Source organism: Carya illinoinensis, chromosome 5, assembly GCF_018687715.1.
Source record: "Carya illinoinensis cultivar Pawnee chromosome 5, C.illinoinensisPawnee_v1, whole genome shotgun sequence".
Classification (NCBI taxonomy): Eukaryota; Viridiplantae; Streptophyta; class Magnoliopsida; order Fagales; family Juglandaceae; genus Carya; species Carya illinoinensis.
Window position 1 is genome coordinate 12,110,529 of NC_056756.1, and position 19,350 is coordinate 12,129,878.

The following is a 19,350-nucleotide window of genomic DNA, read 5'->3' on the forward strand; positions in this document are numbered from 1 at the left end:
TTTTAGTATCTATTTCCACATCGATTACTTTCCCAAGTGCTAATCCGTGATTGTTACTCATTTCTCTGGTTTTCCCAGAACAAATGAGATTATGTAACTGGATCAAAAAAGGCTCCATTATGAATTGCGCACTCGTAGGCAATAGACCCCCTTTAAATTCCTCTATTGTTTGAAAAGTATACTGCTTCCTCTAACAAAAAATTCTCCAATTGTTCGTCCAGTAAATTTCAAAGTTTTCCACCTTCACGTGATCTCTTCTACCATAATAATCCACTCTTCATACAAAGTCTAAGGAATAAACTTTGACAGATCAAAGCTCCAAACCCTACCATTCAGAGAAGGAGTTGACCCCCCCATTGAGTTAATCTTGGATTAAAATCATTGTTCCATATCATTTAAAATCCTAACGATGGATTATATTAACATTAATAGAATTGCATTGTATTATCAAGTTAAACTCTTATCTTTTTCACTGAAATTAACAACTCAAGTTTAGAAAAGAGGAGGGACACGCTCAGAGATACAAGAGAAAATAAAAAGAGTTTCAAGCCATATATAGCGTGAAATTTGAGAAGTACGTATGTCAACCGCAAAATGAATATGAAACCATTATTTTTTTAAAGGAAAATACTAGTTTGTCCATATTTTTGCCTCATTAATTCAATCGTTCATGCATTTTAGTGTTTGTTGTTCTTAATGGTTAAGAAATTAACTAGTAATATATTTATGTATCATACATGCTAGATACCCTAGTAGCAAGATCCATTTTTAAAATGTAAAAATAATAATAATAATAAGAAAAAAAATTTTAAAAAAAATATTGTCGGGTTATATTCCGCAATTAAAGAAAAACAATTGATGTTAAAGGGTCAACTCCTCTAAAATTGGATCCGATCGAATCAAATTTGTCAAGTATTTTACAATATTAGATTTAAAAAGATTGAAAAACGTTAATCTTTTTTTATTATTATTCGAAAAATTCGTATGATCACCTGTTAAAATAAAAGTTAAAAAATGAATTCACAATTTATACATTGGGAAGTTGTAAAATATAAATATAAATTTTTAATTTGAACATAAAAGAGAGAGGAAAATATTTAACAAAAAGAAAGATGATAACGGGGGAAAAAAGCACAGGAGAAAAAGGCATTTACGTTAAAAAAAAAAAAAACAAGGGCATTTACGTAACCTCGCATAAGGACAGAGGGGATATTCGTTCATGACTCCAACACCAAGGTTTAATGAGATATACAGTGAAGTTACACGCAACGCCACCCGGGTCCTTTCCTTTCGTTCGGTACCAAATTAGCCGAATAGGGTTGTGCTCGCTGCGCTGCCAAATACCCAGTCTATTCCCAGTTCTCGCACTTGAGAGAGAGAGAGAGAGAGAGAGAGCGAGCGGGAGCGAACTTTCTTGCTCGACAGTCTTCATTCAACTCGAACCTTACCTCGCCGATTTTCAGAGGAGGTTTTAATGCGTTAGTCTCCACAGGACCGTACATATATTGATATACATCTCCTGTATTGCCGGCGATGGCGCTCCCTATTGGGAAGTTGACCATCCTTGTTGGTGCAGGTCCGTCTCAGATTTTTCCCATTTTTATTTTAATTTATGATTCGTTTCAGTTATTTTATTTTATTGCGACCTCTGTCTTTTTTTTTTTTTGGGTGTCACAATTAGTATACTTTCTCGGGGTATGGTAGAAGTTGAAAGATTTGGTTTTTAATAAACCCAAGATCATATTTTTCAGCTATTAATGTGAACTTGAATATATGTTGTGATTGGGTGCTCTTATTTTATAATTAATTGTCACATTGACCAAGTTGCTTGGCCGAACACTGATCATTTGCAGCAATGTTTACTTTCATCAAGTTAAACAGTTACTTTACACTGCAATGAGTCGGTATCTAGTTCTTTTTACTTTAGCTTGAGCACCTACTTTGTCTATTTCAAATCCAATGAACAACTAAGTTTCCCAAAAGCAAATGTGAAGGAGGTTTTGGTGGTGATTGGTAAAGAGTCTGTGTTCCCAATTCAAATAATTGGATTGGAATTTGTTGCCCGATTAAAGTTGGAAACTTGTTACTCGAGAAATTCTCATATGGGTGGAATCAGTTTATTTGTTATAATTAGATTTTTTGTTCTGTATATCTTTCTTGTAATGTCCCTTCAATTATGTAAATGTAATTTTAGATTATAGATCTGCCTGTAATGAAGAAAACAAAACTCTTTGTTAATCGAGTACTTTACCTTATGTATTATAGGTATTGTTGGTTCGGTACTTGCAAAAGAAGGACGTATGTCAACTGTCTCTGATTTTGTCTCGGGTGCTTTTAAGGTACATGAAGAACTGATCATGACTATGCAAGTTTTTTTTTTTCTGTATCTTAGGAACTGCAGTGAGATTGCTATTTGAAGATGCTACTCCTATTTTTGTACTTTGTTTTCTTTTGGTGAGGATTCCATGTCTTTCAGATGAAGTGATTTTCCAAAAGCTCCTTTGTTTGTGCAATCATGCCTTGTTGCGTTTTGTGTTCAAGAAATTATATCTTGGTTCTGGTGTCTTTGATGTGGCCTTGGAATAAATTGAAATTTGATGCAGGAAAGTGGATATTTGATAGAGATGAAGTTTGATTCTAAATTTGAATCTTAAAACAGGTTAGCGGAGCTGTGCACTTGGGCTACACTGACCCTTAAATTAATAAAAAATTTAAATTATATATAAGAAAATAAAAAAAAGGTTAGCTTATCTGTGGGTTGAATATGGTAAGGTTGTAGGATTCCACCTCCTTTGGTGGGCCTCATTGCAGTATCTGATCCTTTGTGTTAAATGTTTTTTCCTTAAATCGTTTGGAGTCTCACTATGATGCAACAATTTTTCTGATAAGAAAGCTGATTCTTTCGTACTTAGGTTTAACTACAATCCAGAGTATGCATTCATAGAACCTGAATTAAGTGATTAAGGGTCTTCATGATCTGAAATTGACCATAATCAATTGGCTAGCCTCTAGACGAACGAATCAGAGGTCCAACTCAATCAACCAGCTGCTTGCTTTATTAAGGATTATTAACTTACAGCGCCTCTAATGATGTCTCCCAATATCATAAGAGGGTTATTTTCAAATTCATTGAAGCTAATGAGAAAAATGATTGAAATTCAGAATCTGGAAGTGGGCAAAGTTCTGGCCACGATGATATGTTTCTGGTTGACATTTATGGATTTTATATGAATGTTGGACCTCATAAAATCCCAGAGTTTTCCTAGTTTTTGTATGAATGTTGGGATAGTCTAGAGCCTGGCTTGTGGTTTCTATAGCCAATGGAGAGACAGTTTTTCGGTGTTATGTTTTTAAGCTTTTTTTCCTATTCAAATAGTGTCTACTTTCTCCCTATAAAAAAAATAGTGCCTACTTTTCAACACACTTCCTTTCTCTTTATAGAAGATGTTGATTGTGTTGAGTTCTTAATCATTCCCAATGTATATCATGCAATTTAAGGTTTGTGTAATTATTTTTTCTTTTTACTGCAGATTGTTTTGAAGCAAATTAAACAAGATGATTCTTCTCCGCCAGTTAATAAGCCACGCAATGACTCTCTAATGGCTCAGGTTTTCACTTGATCATTTCTAAATGTAGTTGTCGTGTATAATGGGGATAGTTTTTTTTATAAGTAAAAATATTATATATATCAAAAGGAGTAATCAAGTACACTGAACGTATACAAGAAAACACCTATCCCATATTAGAGAGCCCCTAAGGACCCAAATAAGCCCGTGAAAAATAACCCAAAATACACTAAGCCCGAATTGGAAAGGAAAACAGCTACCCTACCCCAACCCCTTGTGTTCCCGTCTTCACAATGCCCTCCCTTTAGACTTTCCTCTACTTGAGCTACCACCCTTGGCATCATAGTTGATTGCCCAAGAAAGACGCTGTAACTCCCTGTTTTTCTTGAAACTTTTGGTTTCAAGCGCGTGGCTTGTCTCAATCGCAGTGATTAGTTCTCTAAGCTAGAGAATGACTATTAACCTGTTTGTTCTCTTATGGCTAATTTGTGCTCTGTAACATGATGCGGATTTGATACTTGAGTTGCTTTATTTTCTGTGCGTGTGTGGTGGTGGTGTGTCCTCATCTCTTGGTTCATGGGTGGTTTTTTGTCTGACTCTCTATGGCATCTATAGTAAAAGATTTGTCATTGAATTATTCTCAACTTACTTTTGGATTTTAGCACTTAATATTTTGTTTGTCTGCTTCTTGATAGACTTCTAAGGTTGCTCTCTTGTGCTTTGTTACTCTGTAGTCTATATATGTTCCCCCCCACCCCTGTACACAATGTGACTCGATTTTAGTGGCTTTGATTTCCCTCAATGTGAGAACTTGATTTTTGTGGCTTCAGTTTCAGCACGTGTAAACTAGTTTATGTTTTTGGCTTCATTCTGTTTTACTAATTTTGCAATTTCTTTGGCCATTTTCCATATTTGGTCCTCTTCTCAAGATTGAAGTTCTTTTTTTTTACTTTATTCAATGTGAACCTCTATTAGGAATTCTTATTGAGAGAGGGATAGCCTTTTTCTTTATGTTATATAATTAAATTTCCACATTTCTATAGACATTGTTTTAATGCAACTTGTTTATTATCATTTATATTGGTTCTGCTGGGTTTGTTAAGCTTGTTATGTTCTTTTTGTTTGTCAAATTTGCACATCTTATTAGGGAACTAGACTTGGATTATGTTTGTATACTTGGATTGATGTATTTCTTGAAATCTGATCATTTCAAGGAATACACCTATTATTTTAGTCTAGATAGGCATATTTCTTGTAAATTTCGTATGTACTTGGATTGCACCTTTTAAGGAACTCTTTTAAGGAACTTTTATTACTTATAAAAGAAATGGTCTTAGTACTTTTAAAAAGGATACTAGACTACATTTTCCTCCTTGGATACTTTTTTAGAAATTGAGAATGCAATTCACAATCATACATTTGACTTCTACAGGTTAACAGCCTGCGGCAGGAGTTGCAAATGTTGGCATCAAACAGACCCATTACAATTGTAACTGCAAGTCAAAGAGGTTGCTTTTACACACCTTGTTTCAACTAAGCTCTATTAATGGGTTTTCTGAGTTAGTTCTTTTATTGTAAAATGAAAGGCTACAAAATTCTCAAAGAACTTGAAGCCTATCAACTAACTGTATCTGGACCTTCTGTTATATGATTGTAACTACTAACTATTGCTTATGTTAAGTTTAACTGTTATTAGCATTATACTTTTATCTGCTTGTGAATTTACTTATTTTATGTACTATATTTATATAAAAATTACATTAGAGTTCAGCATCTAGTGTAGGCAAGCATATCCCCTTGGATTGGTGCCTACCAAACTCCAACAGCCGAACTGACGGCGTTGATAGGTGGAATTTGATTGCTGAATGAATCTGTCTACCAATCTTCAACTGACCACCCTCTAAATCCAAACTGAGCCAAACCGGTAGGGTTTGTTTAAGTCCAGCTGATTGGTTGGGCCAGGCTTAATCCACTGCCACTAAGAATCTAGTGACACTCCTTTGACAGCAACAGCCATTAATTTCTCATCATTATTTATGAGGTCTTGAAGTTTGCTGTATCTGCAACTCTTGTATTTCCTGAGCATTATTTGAACTGTTATTATTATGTGCAGGTGCTACCAGATATGGTGTTATTATCATTGTGGTAGTTCTAGGATATGGCTATGTCTGGTGGAAGGTAATTCTTTTATTCCTTGTATAAGTGCTGTATATATATATATGTACGTTATATACATATGTACGTGTGTATGTATGATGTTACAGCTGTCTTAAGATATGCCCATATAGAATATATATATATATATATAGAGAGAGAGAGAGAGAGAGAGAGAGAGAGAGAGAGAGAGAGAGAGAGAGAGAGAGAGAGAGAGAGAGAGAGTCTTTATATATCCTACGTTTCTTAATATTGTTGTTTTGACATATCTGTATGGTATCCTATCTTTTTTTTTAATAAGTTTGTACATTATTCTATCTATGTCCTCTATCTGTCAATGCTTCCTAGATATGGCATATGGGTCTGTTATCCTCCTCTTCTTTCATCCCTTTTCTCATGAATTTGTTGTTTGATTGCAGGGCTGGAAACTGCCTGATATGATGTTTGCATCAAGGCGTAGTTTATCTGATGCTTGCAATTCCATAGCTAAACAGCTTGAGAGTGTTTATTCATCAATCTCGGCAAGTCTTTTATTTTTATTCCTTGTATTTTACCTAAATAATTTGGCTATGCATTTTGTTATGAATAAGACCTTCTTGATTACCTATCCAAAAAAATTTATCCTTACTGCTAATGTCTAGATGTGTTACGAATATGGCATTTTACTCATTGACAGAATCACCAAACCCTATTATCTTCAGGGGGGAAATGCCAGTTTTTCATTGTTCCAGACAATAATTTGATACTCTATTTTGATTTTGTTCTTTCTTATGTAAATGAAGGTTTCTGTTCATAAGACCATAATGAATACTTGATATGAAAAGCAATGAGTTCCCTATTGGTTGCATGTAATCATCTTGTTTTTTCTTTTTATACTTTGTAGTCCACAACCTGGTAGGAAATTCTTTTGACTAGCAATGCCATCAAATTAGCTTGTAGTTGGCTTTAGAGGATATAATGAAATATTGCATTTTAAGTTTTACAGAGAAATATATATATATTTTTTGCAAATATTCTTTGAGATTACCACAAAAGTCACTAATGCATTGTGGTCAGGTTGGGAAGTTCTATAATAATACTCGTAAATTAAACTGCTTATTTTACTTCTTTTTGGAGGAGACATACCTACAATACAGATGGTAGCAGATTGTGTCATATCATTTGATTGTGATCCTAAATTTCTATAGTGTGTGTAAAAATAATTTATGGAGAATACACTAGGGCATGGGTATACTGAGCTTGTGTATGATGAATGTGCTGCAAGTTTTTCTGCAGATTGGGCAGTAAAGATTCATTTTCTGTAATTATTTCCTTTTTATTCTACTATTATTCCATCATGTCAACCACTTTTCTTTCCAAGGCTTTTAAATAGCAAGCTCGAAGATGGTCAGTTGAGAAGGATAAAGAATGTGTGCAGGCCATTGCTTTGAATTAGTGTATTCTAGTTGCTGCAAATCAAAGAGGGGGAATACTTGAATAGTATGGTCAAATGTTGACAATGACGAGAGGCAGAAGTTGGAAAAAAAAAAACTAAAATGTTGATGGAAATCAACAAGCATTGTAGGGGAGAACTGCCACCTTGTTATTTTTATGTACTGCATGGATTTGGATAATACCACATGATTTAAAGCACTTGTGGAGTTTTGTTCCATTAGAAACTGTTGTTTGAACCCCTAGGGGCTGGCTCAAATGGTAAAGGCCTTGAGTTTGGGAGTATGCTCCCCCCAGGTCTAAAGTTCAAATCCTGTTGAGTGCAAACAATTTCTAGGGGCCATTGGAGTGGAGGATTTTTATTTTTCCTCTTGAATTACCCGAGGTGCACTTGTGGAAAACTCTTTATCGAGAGCCTGTGCACCCCTGAGATTAGTCGGGACGCTATTCCTAGACACCCAGTGCAAAAACAGAGGAAAAACTTTTGTTCGAAACCTTTTCTTCCATGGATGAAACTTCCTTTGCAGAAGACTATGAAGGGATTAATTTCTATTGCAAGTGTCTTCCAGAAATAGTATTACTGTTATTTTTCCCCCCTTGGGCTTGATCATTGTCTTTGTGCTCGGTCCAAGCTCATGTTGAAACAATACTTTATCTGAACTAAATTGCAGAGCCAAGTGTGTCCTGCTGAACTGCGTTAATTTTTAACTTGATTGTGCTGGTAGCGATATCATTACCATCTAAGAAATGTAGAACTTTCTTAATGTTTTTTACTAATGCTAGTCTAAAGGCTGCATTTTATGTGAGTAAATTTACTGAGTCTGGTTTGCCTGTAATGAATTCTTAATATGATCTTGATTGCTTCTATTTCAAGAAATAGTTTCATGACAATTTTCTTATAAAAGCGTGATTTGTTTGTTGTCCAGGCCACTAAGAGGGGACTATCCTCAAGAATGGATGTCATGGATTCTACTTTGGATGAATGCGCAGCAATTACTTCTGAAACACAACAGGATGTGAGTCCAATATAGGCATTAACCAGTAATTTGGGGAGTCCTATGCTTTCTGTTTCAGTTGTTACTTACGCAGCATTTATGAATTCATTTTAGGTCTCTGAGCTACGAAAAAAAACGGATTTTGTTGGTGTAGATGTCATAAATATTCAAGAAGCAGTCCAGACCCTAGTGAGTTATCTTTATTGTTTACTTATCAAAAAACTTATCTTTATTATTTTATGATTGCTACTGCTGTTATCTTTAAGAACCATGTCTATATGTTTTCTCCTGGATACGAAATCAAAGTCTAATTCCTTTTTTATTTTTATTTTTTGGTCATACCTCAGGAAACCAAGATCAGTAGAATAGAAGGGAAGCAGGTAGTTATTAAGTGACCAACATTAATTTTATTCCCTTTTTAGATAATTTATTTACTCCTTTGATTTGTGGCGTGCTATCTGATGCCAATAAATATGATGTATTGCGACTGTTATGACCCTGCGCTTAGGATCTTACAAATGAAGGAGTAAGGAGGTTGTGCGGTTACGCCTGGAGCATGCAAAATAGCAGAACCACGGAAAGTATTCAGGCATGGGCTGAACTTTTTACCATATGAAATTGATAGATCTGTTTTCACGCATCTTTAGTAACTTGCTTTCACTTATAAAAAAAGATACTGTTTTCACACATCTGGTGCTCCAACTATTTCAATATTATAGGTCAAGGCTGATGTCTGTGACTCACTTGTGTTATTTAATGTTACACGAAGCTAAACCCTGTCCTGATTGAATGTTTGGTTTCTGAATTTTGTTATCACCACAAGAATCTCTTTACATGTCTGGTTTTAGGGCCTCCCAATCTCAGATTCGCTTTTCAGTGAGTATATTTCTGCTGCATATTAACAATGATCTCTAAAATCTTTAGGCATCGCCTTCAAGTTCCTCCAGGCCAGCTCTTGAACCACCAGCCACTCCAAGGGTATATATGTTATCATCTGAGTTATTATATTGTTTCAATGATGTGTTCTGAGTATGTATATGTTTGTATGGGTTTGTAAATGTATTACACACACTCATAGGCATATTGACCTCGAATATTATATGTTATCTTTATTCTATATAATTCATTGTTGTCCCATATTTAACTATTTGGAATTATGCAGGTGGTGTCATCCAGTTCGTTAAGACCAGCTCTTGAACCACCACCAGTTACACCTTCGTCAAGGGTAAAACTTTTCTTTCACTCTTTCAACATGATATCATTTAAAACCAGTCAGAGGCATTGCACCCCAATGTGTTAGGTCTTATTTCAGACTCACGCAAGAACACCCGCTAAGCATTGCCCCAACTTTCTTGGACATCTTCCACTCTGCATCCCTTCCTCTATCCTATCTCTTTCTACCACTGCTTTTCCACCCAATCGTGATAGTTTTTGGATTTCTGCTTTGATTTAGCTGTTTTACAATCTGTCTATGCTTTGATTTAGATTTGCAAAAAGTTTGTTTCACAATATATCTTTTCGTCGACCCACCAGTGGGTAGCCCAAGTGGTAAGGGTGAACTTGTGTGCATGTGGCCCATGTCACAAGTTCGATTCCCCAAGGGATCAAACTGTGATTTTAGTGGGAGGCCATGGTGGTGGACTGCTGTGCTAGTTTCCCTGGGGGTTTAGGTTCCATGGGTGAGTCCTAAGGGCTCTGCTGAGGGGTGGTTCCTGCGTCATTAAAAAAAAAAAAAAAAGATATCTTTTCCTTGATCCTGGTTTATTGTGTTCTTTATGCGGTTTCCTAATTGATAGTGACTGTTCTTATTTACATTATATATGTGATTTTGCAGTCCGGATCTTTGCCTCCTGCATTATCTCCCGATCCTCCGTCTCCCTCAGATTCCAGTGTATCTAGCCAGGTATATAAGCGTTTTACTCCTTTGGGTTGAGTATTAAGCAATGTCTGTAAGGGGGGACTTTCAGTCTCTGTTCTAATCATGCTTAATGATAGCGAATAACCTTAGCAAATTAGCTAACTTTCTTTGCTTCGAATGGTATCTCCACTCCCATAATTATGGGATGGTGGCAGAGGTTGGAGGTCTGTATCCCCTTTAGTGCGTGAGCAAATCTGGCAAGCATCTTCAATTTGCCCATTTTTAAAATATGCAATAGTGTAACGCTTGATTTCTATCACCTGACATAAAAAATTCCAAGCATCTCTCAGATATTTCTTATGGCTTTAGTATCTGTGGTCATTTTCAGGTTAAACGACCCTTGCAGAATGCTGTCTCATTGCCTGTTGTTCAGGTTGACCTTGATTCTATTTTGGCTTTGCATTCTTCTTTTCTTCATGCTTTTACTGTCTAAATGTTTGCAATTGGGTTTCAGGACATTGATGGAATTACAGAAGTGGTTGATGCCGCAAGAAGTCATGAGGTTTCTAATGGGATTCAAGCTCCCAAAGGCACAGATAATGGCACTTCGAGCTCCAGTCTGTTTGGGCTGAGGCTTCCTGGTATCAGCGCTTCATTTCTAACTAGAACGTTCAGTGCAACAAATGCTGTGCCACAACAAAGACAGTTCAAATAGTCAAGGAACGGTGAGGATCATGTATTGATCATAAATAAGTATACATAAGGTATATAATAGGACTCCGCTCCGGTATAAAGCTTTTAGAGGTTCATTGTGGCTGGCCTCCTCAGGTCCTCCGTCAAATATATAGATTGTGCCCATGCCGAATTAATGGATAAAGGACTGGGTACTGAATTTTGTAGAGCTGCCGCTTATGTAGAATGCCATTTAAAACGGGATTGCTCTCTCTCTTTTTTTTTTTAAAAAAAAAGACAATTTTAATAGGATTATTCATGAGATGTTTAACTAAATTTATGTGGCTTTTACTTTTTGGTCTATAGAATGGCGGCTGCTGGAAAGATAGGTTTCCGCGAACAAAGAGAGGCTTCCAAAATTAAGAATAATAATTAATGTAATTTCCAGCTCAACAATAATGATCTATTACTACTATTGGTCTCAAGTTTGATGTGAATGCTAGGTAAATGTAATGCAGTAAGGGGGTGTTTAATTGGGCAAGTTTTACGAATTTGGAACCCTCTGCACAATAGTCTCCACCACTCTTAGCCATCCAGTTTGGGCACTAATTTCTTTGGGGGATCCAGTATGGTTCGACAAGTGCCCAGGGAAAATTTGCATGTGTTCTGGACACTAGGCCATGACTCCTTTACATAATGTGGCAGATTTTCCAAATATTTAAATATACTACATCCAAGTGGTAAATGCCTGTTATTAATCTTGATAAAAATAAAAATAAAAAAAAAGGTGGTGCATGCTTATCCTAGCATAGAAAGCACGTCCTTGAAGCTCCTCCTGCTGGTTTGGCTATCAAATTCAGCACTGAGGCCATGTTGCATGCATGCAAACATACATACATATATATATATATATATATATATATGGAGAGAGAGAGAGAGAGAGAGAGAGAGAGAGAGAGAGAGAGAGAGAGAGAGCATTTTCATTTTCATAGAATGAAGTCATTGCATCCAAAGTGGCTAGGTTCAGATTGGACAAAGAAAATATCAATCAGTTGAAAGGCCTCTTATGTTTTGTTTATCCTTATTATTAACAACAGGATATTTGTTGTTTGTTTTGGACCTTTATAGCAATAAGAGACATGTTAGTTCTTAACTTGTATTTTCTGCAAAACAGGTCGTAGCTATTGCATTAATTTTTTGTACCCTTTTTTAAAACAAATATCATATGTTTTTGGTGCTTAAGAAGTAACTTTGAATCTAAATCTTAGCAACATGCAATCTTACCCAAATCTCCCTTTTGCAGAAACGCTACAGTATAAAGAGAACTTTTGGATTAGTTACTGACAGTAATGCAGTCCTCCATACATATATTTTTTTTTTATTTTAAAGTATTTTAAGCAGCTCTTCTCCAATCATTCTCTTTCTCAACATGTTGGATGTGGGTGACACAGTTGTCCAGGGCAAAGCTGCAAGGCATATTAGTTGCAATAATTGATCATTGAGCTGAACTGAATCACTTTATCAAATCTATTTATTTATTTATTATTATTTTTTATATCCATATGTTTTAATAGTCGAGGAACCACAGCTTTTGAGTATGCTTTCCTTTCATCAAGTAAAAAGATGCAAAGTGGCATTTCTACTAGTGGCAAGGCCATGTTGTCTCGCTACTTTGTATACCGACTCTAGTTTCACTTTAAAAAGCATGTGGCAAATATTTTACTCTGTTTTATATAACCCCATATTCATGGTAGAAACTGACCAAATTTTGTACGAGTGTGATGGGCATTGGTGCTTGTGCTTGACCCTCCTTTCTTTTTACTTAAAATATGGGTTGGTTAATCCCCATCCAGTAGCACCTGGATTGTAGTTATGGGGAATCCAAAAGGGCAAATAATAAAAAATTCGATGATAAAAGGGTTTCTAGCTAGCACATGTTTCTACTTGGGACAGCTCTCAAATGCGTCCACCTGTTTGGTGTTTAGCTTGGGATTATCGAGGGTTAATTAATTGTATTAGTTGGATTGACAACTGTGGTTAGTTGTAAGCTGGTTCACCCATAAAAAGCAAAGATGAATAGTGAATACCTTAATTTATTGAGGAAAGAGATATCATTTTTCATTCTTAACTATAATGGTCATAATTAATAGTGTCGAGTGAGTTTAATTTATCACAAAAATTCAGAAGTATAGGTTTTGTTACCGACAATGATAATGCTAGGGTGCGCACCAAATTTTTAGAAGAATTTGTCCGTTTATAAGATTAGGTGTAGGGGTATTTTTGCCATTTAAATATTATTTTGGGTAAAAGAATTATTAAGAATTTATTCTTAAATCATAAAAAAATATGGAATGTTTATAAAGAAATGCTACAAGTCTTACACTACACGAATCTATTTAATCAACATGTAATTTATCATTTTTATCGTTCTATTTAAACATACATATATTTAAGCATTTATATAAAAAAATAAATATAATAAATTACATATTAATTAGATAAAAATATATAGTGTAAAGGTTCGATCTAGAATTTTTCGTGTTTATATTATGAATATAATGAAAAACAACCAAACCAAAGGGTATATTTTGGAGATAATAATAATATATCAAATAAAAAAGATCAATTAACTCGTTAGTTGACCTTAAAAAATGACAGTTATTAAACAGATAATTTGGACTTGCTTACACTCAATCGTAATTCTATTATTGGTTGCATATGAATATAATAATTTAGATAGCCTACCAAACTTCTCTCTCTCTCTCTCTCTCTAAATCCCAGCCAGTCGACCTTTGGTTGTATTTTTCGTGTATAAATTTGTATAATTGCATATAGAGATAGAGATAATATTAGCCTATAAATATGGATCTTCTGGTTTTTATTTTTAATACTGTGGATTTAAAAATAATTTTACTCACAATCTCTTTAATTATTACATTTTCATCATTTTATGATGTTCTACTAAATAATTAGAAAACTTTTTGTTATATTTTTACTTGTCTATTGATATCATATTATATTATTATGAGATGCTGAGAATAAATATTAAATTATATGTCCATTTTTCTATATTATATAATTTATTTTAGTAAACACATTTAAAAGAATATGCATTAAAAAAAATTAAAAAACTCATAAATTCTCAAAAATAGTAGAATCATAACAGAGATGATATTTTGAAGATTTTGAAGGAGAAGATAAGGATGAAGCAAGACATTATTTAATGCAGAATACGAAAGTATTGGGGGGAATATTCTTTGCTAAAACGTGACTGCTGAAATATCCTTTAAATGACCATAAAGGAGCTTTGGTATAAGATAAATACACCAATCCAAGATGTTTGTTGGCAGTAAACAAAATTAGATGGTGACAATCTTAAATATCTACACCAACAAAACGACATGTTTGTTGGCAACCACGATTCTTTAAAAGTAAATGTTAGGTAAAATATATAATATTATATTATTATTTAAATCAGCCAAAATTTAAGAGTCTAGCTAAATTTTAGATTAGGCCATTACTAATGTTTTATGAATAAAATCGTGCTTATTGAACGAACAGTTCTTTTTAGATTTTAGGTCCGGTTTGGATACATGGTATAGATGAGATGACCGTACACTAGTTTTTCATATCTAAATATATTATATTTCATATTTAAATTTTAAAAATATCCAATTAAATAAATAATGATAAACAGTGCGTGAATAATAAAATCTGACAATAAACAATATATGAATAGTTAAATCTGACAATAAACAGTATATAAATAGTTAAATCTCACAATAAATAGTATATGAATAGTACATAAACAATACATAAATAGTGCATAATTTGACTAAAAATTAAATTAGTAAAACCCATATCCTTTTCAAATCTTAAAAATTAAAAACTATTCCATATCATCTCATATCCAAACTATATTTTTTTATAAACTATTTTATTTTATTTAATTCAAAAATTTTACTATTATTTAGAAAAAAATTTTATATACCATATTATTATCTCACCTACATCATATTAAATAAGGTTTAATATATTTATTATTATTAAATAATTATTTATTATATATTTTATTATTATTAAATAATAATAAATACGTCACATTATATATAATATAATATAAATAAAATAATAATGTGCTATATTTCATGTAAAAGAGTCAAATAAGTATGGTGGATTTCCACCATGAAAATGATCTATTTTCTATTGAAAAGATACAATAATAAATGGAGGGGGCTTTCACATTGGCTTCTCTTTTTTGTCGGTTATATAGCTTCTGCAATGATTGTGAGAACTCAAATCTGAGCTTGGAAAGCAACTCCACAGAGGAGATTAGAAAGCAAATGAAACAGATAATTAAAACAAAAACAAAAAAAAAAAAAAAAAACGTTTATTCGCTGTCTGTTATTCTTATCACAAATAGTAACCGCAAATTCTCAAATACTTACTTTTGTTTGGTGGTGAAAGTTGAATTATGTCAGCTGTAATTTTTTAAGGCAGAAAAAGGGATATGAGAGGTTTTTTTTTTTTTTAAATATAAATAATATTATATACAAGTTTTATAAAATTTGTAAAGAGTGGATCTTGCCGAAAAGGATTAGTTTTTTTTTTTTCATTACTTTTTATGGTAGAATTTACTTTAAAAAGATTGTAGGAGATTTATTTTTAAATATTACGTATAGTTATAGAGTACATAAATATCGTACAATCATTTTAAAAAATAATGAGATCTATTATTAAAATTAAATTTTTATATATAAATCTCATATTTAATTTTTTTTAAAATATTGTAAGACACTCACATATTCCGCAAACACAAATATCATTTTTTTTAAATCATCAACAACTACAAATACATAAATTGAAAGTAATGGGACTGCGTCCTATAAAAGAAAAATACTAATATGTGCCGTGAATTTATCTCCTCATTTTAATTGTTTATATATTTTAATTTTTTATTATTATTATTTTACTTAATGATTAAAAAAATAAATATTAATATATTAGTATATTTTTTATTTTTCTAAATATTTAAAAAATTTTAAAAATAATATCTAATCTATGAATCACGCTGAACGGCAGAGTAGAATCACTCTCCAAATAAATATTATAAGAGGTCCGCGTTGCAAGTTCGTATGCTGATTGTCACCGATTAAACTTTGGCCTTCGTGATTGACAAATTCTATTCACACGTTGAATTTATCGATATCCTAAATATACAGATTTATTGATATTATAAATATACAATTAAAAATTCTATCATGTTAATTAATGTAGAAAAATATATATTATAAGTTTTTATACCAAACGTGATCTTATTATTATTATTATTATAATAAATCATGTATCGAGACGCAAACTCATAAACAACAAAATCCCTTTGTAAATATATAAATTCTTTTTAGTCAATTAAAGTTTGAGAAAGGCATATCTGCTGGTTTGGGTGTTAAAGTGATTTCAAATAATTTGAATTTGTTTGTAAATAATAATATTTTTTATATTTTATTAATATGTATTTAAATTTATAATATATGTTAAGATATATTTAAAATATTAAATATTATTAATAATTAATTTAAAATAAATTGAGATGAATTTGCCATCGAGAGCTCTAGAATTTGTTAGCCCCTTGGTAGTTGGAAGAAGCATTATCGTATGTGGGATGACATCCTCGCTTTTCAGAAAGTGATGACATTTTCTTTACATCACTTTCATCGATAAAGAAATTTTCTCGCCGGGAGTTTTATCTCGACTACATATTCCGATGCCTCTCAGCTTCCAAGAATAGCATTGGGATTTTGAATCACCAAGATTTATTTGTAAAAATGTATTCATAATGTTATAAATAAAATTAAGTACTAAAATAAATCGAATGCATTCTATAAAATAAATTTTTATAATTCTCTTTATGAATCAACTGACTTTTTTAAGAAGAAAAACACATAAGGTTATTAGCATATTATTAAATGCGAGGCGGGAAATACAATGAAAGTCAGAATTAGGAGTGCCAACATGTTACATAATTCATTAACCTAACACGAATACAACACGATAATAGCGGGTTGGAATTTAGTTTTAACGAATTCGGATCAAAACGGATTGATTTGTTAAAACAAGATTATTTAACGAGTTGATATAACCTTTTAAGAAAATTAAAATTAAAATTATATCCTTATAAATAAAAGTAAAAGTGTTAGAATTTTAATTTAAATATTTTTATTGTTTAGATTGTAATTTTAGACTTGTAGTTAGTTTTATAATTTTTTTTATATATATTGTGATTTTAATATTTATATAAAATTATGCTAAATTTAATCAGGTTAAACGAGTTAATTTCAGGTCTATTCAAGTCATTTACATAAACAGTTTGAAACGAGTCGTATTGTGTTGTATTAACTTATTTCGTAATATTTACTAATAGGTTAAAATAGGTTGACATGACACTACCCGTTATGTTAATGGGTCATGTTAGAATTTGAGATTTTGACATGATAAACTTAACAAGTAGTGTTAGAGCTGACTTATATAATATAATATACATGTTTTGACACGATAAAAATAGGATCCGTTTAGATAATTTTACACCCCTAGTTAGGACCATGCCCGAGGTAGATCTGATTCTTTCTTTCTCCATCTTTATTTTGATGCTACTTGTTTACCGTGTGCTTAGTTTGCCTTTGGATCATGTTTTAACGACTCGCATATTCGATCTTTTATCTGTATATTTAGAAAAAGGAAAATACTAGTTTCACATAGAATTTGTACCGAAATCCTCTACCAAAATATTTTTAATTTTTTTTTAAATTTTTCTTTACTTGGTTATTAAGTAAATGTTTTTAAATAAATATGTATTTTTTTAAATGTTTAAATAGTTTTAAAAAATGGTAAAAGACAAATTGAAAAAAAAAAACAAATTTGCACTTATCAGTATAAGGTTTCCTATGTGTAGATAGCATGATCCTTAGAAAAAATACAAAGAGTTCGGGTTCTTGATGGAGGTTGGAGAGTCTCCAAATCTTAAATCAGTATCTCTTTGGTAATTTGTGTGAGAGTGCAAAGGAATCAGAGAGTTTTTCGTATATAGAGATTGTATTTTATACTATGTTTCGGGTTTCGGGAGAACTGTCCATATCCTTTGTTAGGAATGTATGTTTTTTCGACTGTTTTATTAGTAATAATCATTTAATGTAGCATAGTTCTTGGGGCAGCGTAATTAATGTGGCTTGATTTTTTATCCATTCTGTTCTGCAGGTGCATGTTGCTAAGCTCCTCCTCCCTTGTTGTAAGAAAATTGAGGACTTTCTGCATTTTCTGTCTACCTACTTTACACAAGTTCTTTGAGGCTAGGCGCTATAGGGGAGTGCTGGGGTGATGTGTCCCCTTCTTCCTTGCATTTTGGAACTCCTTGAGAGATTATGATCATGGGTCGGCATTAGTTATGAGGCCGGGTGTCCTTAATAGGCCTAAGGGCCATCCAGCCGTCCAACCAGGCTGGGCTCCTTCTATTTGGGCTTGTTTTTTGAACCTTCGGCTTGAGGGAAAATATTTCTCTACATTATTCATTATTCTACATAACACACTTTATGTATTTTAATTTTTTTAATTTTTAATTTATTTTATTATTATTAAACTAATTAAGTTATTTTACTTATCATCCATGTACTATATATTTATTATAGGAAAAAAATTAAAATAAATGTAATGTGAGAAAGATAAGTAGAATTATTATTATTATTATTAATTTTTTTAAGGCGGGATGATATAGTCGTTGGACGTAATAAATAGGCAACTACAAGACCTATGAAATTATATTAATATTGCTCTTTTTAGGTTAATTAGAGGTTGCCGTAAGATCAGCTAGATTGTCCCATAAACTTCACATTTAGAACCATCCCCTTTTCAACTACGAGATATTACAAACCGTACCACTAGACCTTACATTACCATGACAATGTCCATAGAACATCTTCAGATTGTCCCTTGGGTTGTTTATATTTCGAAAATAAAAAGGACTTCTTACGAATATTAGTGTTAAAAAAATGACACTGATGATTTCATACGTAAATACCTTGAAGTGAGGTATGATTAGTATATTATGTTCTAGTAATCCTGTCTGTCATGGGCAAAGATTCTTGAACCACTGGTTTCGCATTCTTACAGCATCTTTATTGAATTATTTAAATGTAAATATAAAATTTAAATAATATGATATGATTTTACATTTAGTTATTCTATTCAAAATTTATTTTTACGTTAGATTATTCATTTATTAGTCATAATAATAATAAAATAATATAAATTTAATAATATTTTTTTAATTTTTTTTCTATTAATTTTTTTTAAAATTAAAAGCTTATATGAAAATACTTTATTATTTTTTATTAAATAATATAAAGAAATAATGTAGAGAAGAATGGAAATGGAAAGAAAGAATAGAGAGAAAAAGAGTGTATAAAGATATTATTTTTTATTTATTTAATTGCGAGATAATAACAATTAAATTTAACTATTAACTTTAATTTTACTTTAATTATAAGTCAAAAATTTTAAAATTAGATAATTTAACGTGGAACAGTTTTAAATTTGATTAACATTTCTTGGAGATGCAAATCTTGTGAGGATGCTCTAACCAATATTCCTGTTGCGAGAACAAAGAAGGATGCCGATCGTTCGT

At 32.3% G+C, this 19,350-nt stretch overlaps 1 protein-coding gene across 2 annotated transcripts; it reads left to right on the forward strand.

Annotated features, from left to right (window-relative positions):
* Positions 1 to 1,252: 1,252 nt before the first annotated feature.
* Positions 1,253 to 11,223, forward strand: LOC122311391. Of its 2 annotated transcripts, XM_043125940.1 has the most exons (15): positions 1,255 to 1,576; positions 2,266 to 2,339; positions 3,531 to 3,608; positions 4,999 to 5,074; positions 5,680 to 5,744; positions 6,140 to 6,241; positions 8,078 to 8,167; positions 8,261 to 8,335; positions 8,494 to 8,526; positions 8,655 to 8,735; positions 9,071 to 9,124; positions 9,309 to 9,371; positions 9,981 to 10,049; positions 10,393 to 10,437; positions 10,519 to 11,223. In XM_043125940.1, exons 1-15 carry the CDS (start codon positions 1,534 to 1,536, stop codon positions 10,717 to 10,719), a joined length of 1,149 nt encoding a protein of 382 aa, XP_042981874.1. In that variant the 5' UTR covers positions 1,255 to 1,533; the 3' UTR covers positions 10,720 to 11,223. The 2 variants fall into 2 exon arrangements, with proteins under 2 accessions (XP_042981875.1, XP_042981874.1); XM_043125941.1 differs by lacking the exon at positions 9,071 to 9,124 and having other exon boundaries at positions 1,253 to 1,576.
* Positions 11,224 to 19,350: the final 8,127 nt, after the last annotated feature.

Coding starts and splice junctions, on each gene's coding strand:
- LOC122311391 (XM_043125940.1), top strand. CDS start 1,534: ATGGCGCTCCCTATTGGGAAGTTGACCATCCTTGTTGGTGCAG. Junction 5,075..5,679: donor TGTAACTGCAAGTCAAAGAG/GTTGCTTTTACA, acceptor TATTATGTGCAG/GTGCTACCAGATATGGTGTT. Junction 9,125..9,308: donor AACCACCAGCCACTCCAAGG/GTATATATGTTA, acceptor GGAATTATGCAG/GTGGTGTCATCCAGTTCGTT.